General features: G+C 36.5%; 1 protein-coding gene across 1 annotated transcript in view; it reads right to left on the reverse strand.

Moving 5' to 3' along the window:
* The window catches only part of LOC106468458 (zinc finger protein Gfi-1b-like), a 19,670-nt gene extending 12,962 nt beyond the window's left edge, over positions 1 to 6,708 (reverse strand). The window contains exon 1 of the mRNA XM_022396794.1: positions 6,594 to 6,708. Coding sequence (XP_022252502.1) covers positions 6,594 to 6,708 — 115 coding nt within the window. The remainder of the gene's footprint in view (positions 1 to 6,593) is intronic.
* Between the last annotated feature and the right edge of the window lie 1,829 nt (positions 6,709 to 8,537).

Here is an 8,537-nt window from a genome sequence, read left to right on the forward strand (position 1 = left end):
GTCTGATACCGCCGTGGGCAGTAGTATCATACACAGTTTAATCTAACCGTTCGATAATTAATTTATGGTGGTTAAGTCTGATACCGCCGTGGGCAGTAGTATCATACACAGTTTAATCTAACCGTTCGATAATTAATTTATGGTGGTTAAGTCTGATACCGCCGTGGGCAGTAGTATCATACACAGTTTAATCTAACCGTTCGATAATTAATTTATGGTGGTTAAGTCTGATACCGCCACCACCCAAGCCGATTTAAAAGGACTGGCCAACTAAAATGTCTCTGTACTACGTTGATCGGCTTTGTTTGTGGCGAGAAATGGAACCTCCAGGAACCAACATCACGTGTACCAACTGCAGGCTGTGGTATAGTTTCATAGCCAGGTTCATGTTAAGCTTTTTACCTCGTGCAAACATGGCAATTGTTCCATTAGATTAAAGCCCCCCTAGTGGCGAAAAGGTAAATCTGCAGACTCATAACGCTATAAACCGGGTTTCGATATCCGTGGCGGGGCACAGTACAGCTAGCCCAAACAAGCAAAAAAGTGTAGGTTTGTGCTGAACGAACAAACACTAGCCTGTAAGGTATTTTGGTTTGTGTATTTGTATAAACTCTTATGTACAAGTAAACGAACTTGTTTATTAGGCTTCTTAAGACGACCTTTTAACAGCACGGTGACTTTAACCCTCAAATTACCACTTTATGTCTTATATCGTTCCGGATCGGTCGGGTCATCGTATTGCATAATTTTGGATAATGTTATGTTTTCTTACCCGTTACAATATCCAGTGTAAAGAACTTATAAAAAAAAAGTAAAACACAAAGCAGACTCCAGGAGGAATTAATTGCAATATTAATTATATTTTCATTTAGATATTTTTTTTTGTGCGTGACTTGTGTTATTAGAGACAAACCAATAAAGCCATAGATAGACACACAAGTGATTTGGTGCAAAAATTAGTTATAACAATGGCTTGAAAATCCGTTGTGTACTGTTGTAGATAAACCTATCAAACATGCAGGTGTCGTGTACTGTTGTAGATAAACATATCAAACATGCAGGTGTCGTGTACTGTTGTAGATAAACATATCAAACATTCTGGTGTCGTGTACTGTTGTAGATAAACATATCAAACATGCAGGTGTCGTGTACTGTTGTAGATAAACATATCAAACATGCACGTGTCATGTACTGTTCTAGATAAACCTATCAAACATGCAGGTGTCGTGTACTGTTGTAGATAAACCTATCAAACATGCAGGTGTCGTGTACTGTTGTAGATAAACATATCAAACATGCAGGTGTCGTGTATTGTTGTAGATAAACATGTAAATTGTGTAGCTATTGTATATCATAGATAAACATGTAAATTGTGTAGCTATTGTATATCATAGATAAACATAAACATGCGGGTATTGTGTGTTCCAGTACAGATAAACACAGAACATGCGACTATCGTGTATTAGTTTGTTTGTTTTTAATTTTTTCGTAATAATTTGTAAGCTTTCACGTTTGTTTTGTTATGTTCCACAATTATGTGCCAAGTTGTAAGGCTATCTGAACATGGCCATCCCTAATTGTGAACTGACAGACTTGACAAGTCAGTTGATCAACAGCATCCATCATAAACTGTTGGGGCACTGTTATCATAACCGGCATTCTTATAGCGCCCCCACGAAGCGAACGAGTTGCGAACCATTAACCCCCGAATTCATAGCCCAAACACTCGATAAACTAGGCCACTTCCAGATCATCGGGTATTGTAGCAAATAATAATATACATAACATAACACACACACACACACACAAATATACATAATACGCGGCTATTGTATTTTATAACATAAAACATACGGCTACTGTGTACTGTTGTAGGGGAACAAAACGTATTCATTACTATTCTATATAACTAACTAAATAAAACAACTAGTTATTGTCTTATATGTTTTCCACTACAATACACCGTATCCACGTGTTTTACACAAACAAACAACAACATCAAGCCATTTAAAGAAAGTTTGTTTGCTTCAAAATATCGCGAAAAGCTACACTAAGTTTATCTGAACGTGTCCTTACTTTTTAGTCGCGGCAAAGTGGCTCATAGAATGGCTCTGAGTTGCTGTTTTTTTTTAAGTACAAACTTTTAGCTCATAGATCCGTCATCTCTTGACCGATTTGAAATCTGATTATAGTTTTGGACTCAGGTGGTCAAACCCTTACAATTGATGTATTTGACCAAGCCCAAGGTCTCGTAGATTAATCAATTCTAATCTTGCCTAAAATAATTTTAATTTGAGGGCAGGCTGATAGAGATCCTGATGAGAAAAAAAAATTGATTCGGGTATAGGCGCGCCCCACATTTGGTATCGCTGGAGCACAAAGATATAGCTATTAAAAAGGAAAAAAAAGTCTCATAAATTTATTTGCTCTAATTCTGTTTAAAATAATTTCAAGTGCTGCGGCTATTGAGGATTCCCTCTTGTTAAAAGATAACGTATAGGGAATGCAGCTAGTCAACAGCACCTTATTGGCTACTCTGATCGAATACTTGGATTTGTCTTTTATTGTACCCACCGCCCCAAAGTGTGTAACACATGTTTGCGGTAACGGGACGCAAACCATGGGCCTCCATATTCACAGTCCGACAAACTTACTACTAGGCCACACCTGACCATACTTTGTAAAAACTGGATGCCATTTGTCCTGAGCCTCAACATTATGGCAAGGCACAGCGGCATGCATGTCTGCGGACTTACAACGCTAGAAACCGGGTTTCGATACCCGTGGTGGGCAGAGCACAGATAGTCCTTTGTGTAGTTTTTGCGCTTAATCCAGAATCCAGACGTTATCTTTTTGAAATGAAATGCTACATAAATAAAAATAAAAATGGTACATTTAATTTAAATTGTAATTATTGTTGATTAGAATATGATTATTTTTATATAGATAATTTACTGTTGGAAGGATAAAACAACAGCTCTTTATTTACACGCCTGTGTATCATTAGTATCCGAGTGAAGTAAGAAGACCTTTAAATGAAAATAGTTAATTAAGTTCATTATATAATGCCAGTTTGTTGATTTTTTTATTTGCCTATACCATGTTAATGAAGTAAAATGGCCTCTTTCTGCTCCTAATCAACAACATTAGATATTAATTGATTATTTGATATTTTGATACGTGGACTCGTTTTCCAAAAATTAACCAATTAACCTTCCTCGGTAAAAAAAAAATAAATAAATAGATAACGTATAAATGATTGATCAACGTGGTCAATTACGTTGAAGGTATACAGTAAACAGAAACAACTGTTAAGTTCACGAATTTTTATTTTGCAATTTAGGGCAGTTAAGTTTTATTTTTTTTCACGATTAAAGAAATAATTTTGTAGGAAAAATAGATAAACTTCGTACATTTTTTAAAAAAAATATTTAAACAGCAAAGACGAAGAATCATGAAATAGCCGTAGAAAATTATTACAAGATAACCAAGTAACAAAACCATTTTGTTGGGGGCTGTATAGCCGTAGAAAACTATTACAATATAACCAAGTAACAAAACCATTTTGTTGGGGGCTCTGTAACCGTAGAAAGTGATTACAAGATAACCAAGTAACAAAACCATTTTGATGGGGGCTGTGTAGCCGTAGAAAACTAATACAATATAACCTAGTAACAAAACCATTTTGTTGGGGGCTGTGTAGCCGTAGAAAATTATTACAATATAACCTAGTAACAAAACCATTTTGTTGGGGGCTGTATAGCCGTAGAAAATTATTACAATATAACCTAGTAACAAAACCATTTTGTTGGGGGCTGTATAGCCGTAGAAAACTATTACAATATAACCAAGTAACAAAACCATTTTGTTGGGGGCTGTGTAGCCGTAGAAAACTATTACAATATAACCTAGTAACAAAACCATTTTGTTGGGGGCTCTGTAACCGTAGAAAATTATTACAATATAACCTAGTAACAAAACCATTTTGTTGGGGGCTGTGTAGCCGGAGAAAATTATTACAATATAACCTAGTAACAAAACCATTTTGTTGGGGGCTGTGTAGCCGTAGAAAACTAATACAATATAACCAAGTAACAAAATCATTTTGTTGGGGGCTGTGTAGCCGTAGAAAACTAATACAATATAACCAAGTAACAAAACCATTTTGTTGGGGGCTGTGTAGCCGTAGAAAATTATTACAATATAACCAAGTAACAAAATCATTTTGTTGGGGGCTGTGTAGCCATAGTAAACTATTACAATTTTCACAATGATCCATCGCAACGTACCCTGAATTTTATCATTATATGCCCTCAAACTTACCACAGAGTTAGCGAGGGCGGGAAAGTCTCGAAAGTTTCTATTATACCTAGGACCTTTGGTAAATAACTGTACAACCGTTGTGTTGGTGTCCTATTCAGTAATATACACTATGGCAATGATTACAATTTAGATATTTGATAGTTCCATATTTCTATTGTATAAGATATACCGTACTAACATTGTTGAATGTATCACAGTATACCGTACTAACATTGTTGAACGTGTCACTGTATACCGTACTAACATTGTTGAACGTGTCACTGTATACCGTACTAACATTGTTGAACGTGTCACAGTATACCGTACTAACATTGTTGAACGTGTCACAGTATAGCGTACTCACATTGTTGAATGTGTCACTGTATTCTGTACTAACATTGTTGAATGTGTCACTGTGTACCATACTATTTAGAAAGATGATATAATTCGAGCGTGAGTTTCAGTTTTGGTTTGCAATTAAAACACCGCTGCGGTACTGTATAGCGTACTAACATTGTTGAATGTGTCACTGTATTCTGTACTAACATTGTTGAAGTGTCACTGTGTACCATACTATTTAGAAAGATGATATAATTCGAGCGTGAGTTTCAGTTTTGGTTTGCAATTAAAACACCGCTGCGGTACTGTATAGCGTGCTAACATTGTTGAATGTGTCACTGTATTCTGTACTAACATTGTTGAATGTGTCACTGTATTCTGTACTAACATTGTTGAACGTGTCACAGTATACCGTACTAACATTGTTGAACGTGTCACAGTATACCGTACTAACATTGTTGAACGTGTCACTGTATACCGTACTAACATTGTTGAACGTGTCACAGTATAGCGTACTAACATTGTTGAACGTGTCACTGTATTCTGTACTAACATTGTTGAACGTGTCACTGTATAGCGTACTAACATTGTTGAATGTGTCACTGTGTACCATACTATTTAGAAAGATGATATAATTCGAGCGTGAGTTTCAGTTTTGGTTTGCAAGTAAAACACCGCTGCGGTACTGTATAGCGTACTAACATTGTTGAATGTGTCACTGTGTACCATACTATTTAGAAAGATGATATTATTCGAGCGTGAGTTTCAGTTTTGGTTTGCAAGTAAAACACCGCTGCGGTACTGTATAGCAAGGAGTCAAGTTTTGAAACTGCAACATATTAAGTGATTTTCTATTTTTTTTTTGCATGTTACAACACTCGGTGTATAGAACTCATCAAAACACTGGGGGACGTCACTAAATAAAATACACGAGGGATCTCACCAGGAATGAGGGTAATTAAGTGGGATCTTGCCGTATGACATACAACCAGTAACTTTACACACCCACAAACAATTTCATAGATAAACACTTTGGAAAAATTTGTTTAACATATTATAAATTACTATTATGAATATAAGATAGGTTTAGTAGCTTTACTATAAATACAAATAACAATATGTGCAAATAATAATAATAATTAAAAAAACAACAACATAAAATGCCCTTAAATGTGCCAAACGTTTTACGTCTTCTGAACTTAAAGATGATTTCTTTTAGTTAAAACGTTTAATAGACGTCCAAGAACGTGCCGAGCTTAAAGACAAAAAACGTAAATTATATTGACTGTTCTACTTTTAATTCCATTAATTATTTAACAGATACTAAAAGGGCTAATTACTAAAGTTAATACTGTTTGTTATCTACCTCTAATCAGTCTCCTGAAATTTCAAAAAAAAACAAAAAAAAACTGACCTTCTTTATTACACTTTTTTTATTTTTCAAACTTCTAATATATGCTTAAATGGTACCGCGGTATGTCTGCGGACTCACAACGCTAGAATCCAGATTTCGATACCCGTGGTGGGCAGAGCACAGATAGCCTATTGTGTAGCTTTGTGCTTAATTACCAACAATGCTTAAATTAAATGAATAATGAAAGATACTTAATTCAGACAAACCAATATTAAAAGGACCCTACCCACCCACAATCCACGCTAAGAACTGACCGTAATTCTTATGACGCACCCTCAGCTTAAAGTACGGGAAATAATTAGTGGTATCGCACAGGTTCGAAGTCGGCTCGACAACTCCGAAACCCACAGCTCTCTTTATCAATCCGCGCCCATGTTTAAAAAAATCCGGTAGTGAGGACCCAATAATAATTTTAGGGTCAAAAAAGATTTCAAAAGCGGAAACGTAAAAAAAGATCTCATAAAGTCTAAAAAGAATCCAGACGAATAGAGAAACATCTCTAAATAAACGATAAAAAGAAAAATACCGAAACACTTACCACCCTTCGGTCGTTTCGGAGGAACTACACGGAAGGCACTTCCTAGCTGATCGGAAGTTAGGATGTTACCTTCAGCATTTTTGTGACAATTTTCCATATCCATGGCGTGTAGCATTTTCTCGAAATGTTTCTGGAGTAAATACGTCTAACGTTTGTAGGAAACAGACTCACATCCCTCAGATGCGGGCAACACGTGGAGTTTGTTGCATGGAGTCGTACGTTTCTTCAAAACTTTGATATAAAGAGACTTAGCTACGTTTTCGCAGTCTTATCTACTGTCGTTTCTTTTTTTTTTTTGTAGGATTAAATGCCCGGATGAAAGGACAAGAATTGCAGCCTCGGCAAATGTCTTGTTGTGAATGTCAAATGTTTGACCGTCCGTTTTTCTTCTCGTATCACAGTTCGTTATTTCTTTTAGTAATACAGTAAAGTTTAGGAGTAGAAACGAGTACTATCCTCGTATAAAACAGTAACCTCGTAATTTAACTTTTGACCTGAAAAAATCGAGTGACCGTTTCCGAGGATCTAAATCTTATAAGTTTTTTTCTTGAGGAAAAGAAAATAGTCTTTGTAAATTCTGACGACGAGATGAGTCTGAAATCAAAACACTTATTTTCGTTCGGCGAATGAAGACAAGTTGGGTTAGGCTTAGCAATGAAACTGTTAACTCTAATAAGTCAGCTAAAAGCATCATCTGTTGATAGTGGTTTGTTAGAGCATTCACGAGACTCGACGTGAGCACGTGGATGTGACGTGAGAGGCTTAGTAATAGCTGAGCTACCAAGTTAAGCCTCACGGTCAATAGTAATGTCGTACGCCTGGCCTGACTCACTCTACTGGGGGAAAAAATAAACCAATGATAACAATTAAGTGGCACGACGATCCCACCAATAACTCACAGCCTCTATCGTCATGACGTAGAATACGCTATTAAGCCCACCAGTTCGGTGTGACACCTAGCGGAAACAGTGTGTATTAAAAGTAGATGCGGAATGAGACACACCAGAGGTGATTTGGATATATTAGTTAACTTTTCTTACCTTTCAATTTAATTGTGAGTGAAAAATCTCTGTTTACGTTTATACCTATGTATAACATTTCCTTAGCCTTTATCTATGTCCAAAACTTTTTATCGTTTTAGAAACTTTTATTATAATGTACTGTAGAGAAAAGATAGACAGAGCGTAGACAGAGCGTAATGGTAGGATACTTGTTTCCCCGAGTTAAAATATGTTTTTAAAAACAGAATACTGAAAGTTGATCCCATTTCAACGTAACCTCGTGTGTTATCAATAACTTCCGATCAAATTTGATAGGTTGAAGCTAAAACATATATTAAAAGCAGCATCTAAACATTTCCCAGAGGTCTGTGGGTGTCCGCTTAAAACCGGCGAACCGTTTGACCAGTGGCACAACGGTATGTCTGCGAACTTACAACGCTAGGAACTGGGTTTCGATACCCGTGGTGGGCAGAGCACAGATAATCCATTGTGTAGCTTTGTGCTTAACTTCAAACAACAACAACAACCGTTTGACCGATTGTCACAAAACCTGGCATGTATCTTTAAGGTCCAAAGGGGCGTGACATAGGTGAGTCCACGTTCGAATCTGACCTTTATGTCACCCCCCTCCCCCGAGGGCCTCTGTGTCTTCCTTTATGTGCGTTGAAAAGGTATGTCGGATAGTATGCATTAGGTTCCCCGGGTTGGTCAGCGGTAAGCTTACAGACTTATAACGCTAAAATCCGGGGTTCGATTCATCACGGTAGACAGAGCTAAGATAGCTCATTGTGTGTAGCTTTGGGCTAAAAACAACAACATTGTACATTAATAGAGATATTTCGATTTAATTAACTGACCAGAAATATTTAATATTTTATAACTCATCTGTCGTACATTAATAGAGATATTTCGATTTAATTAACTGACCAGAAATATTTAATAT

This window comes from Limulus polyphemus, unplaced genomic scaffold (assembly GCF_000517525.1).
Source record: "Limulus polyphemus unplaced genomic scaffold, Limulus_polyphemus-2.1.2 Scaffold3013, whole genome shotgun sequence".
In the NCBI taxonomy this organism is placed as follows: Eukaryota; Metazoa; Arthropoda; class Merostomata; order Xiphosura; family Limulidae; genus Limulus; species Limulus polyphemus.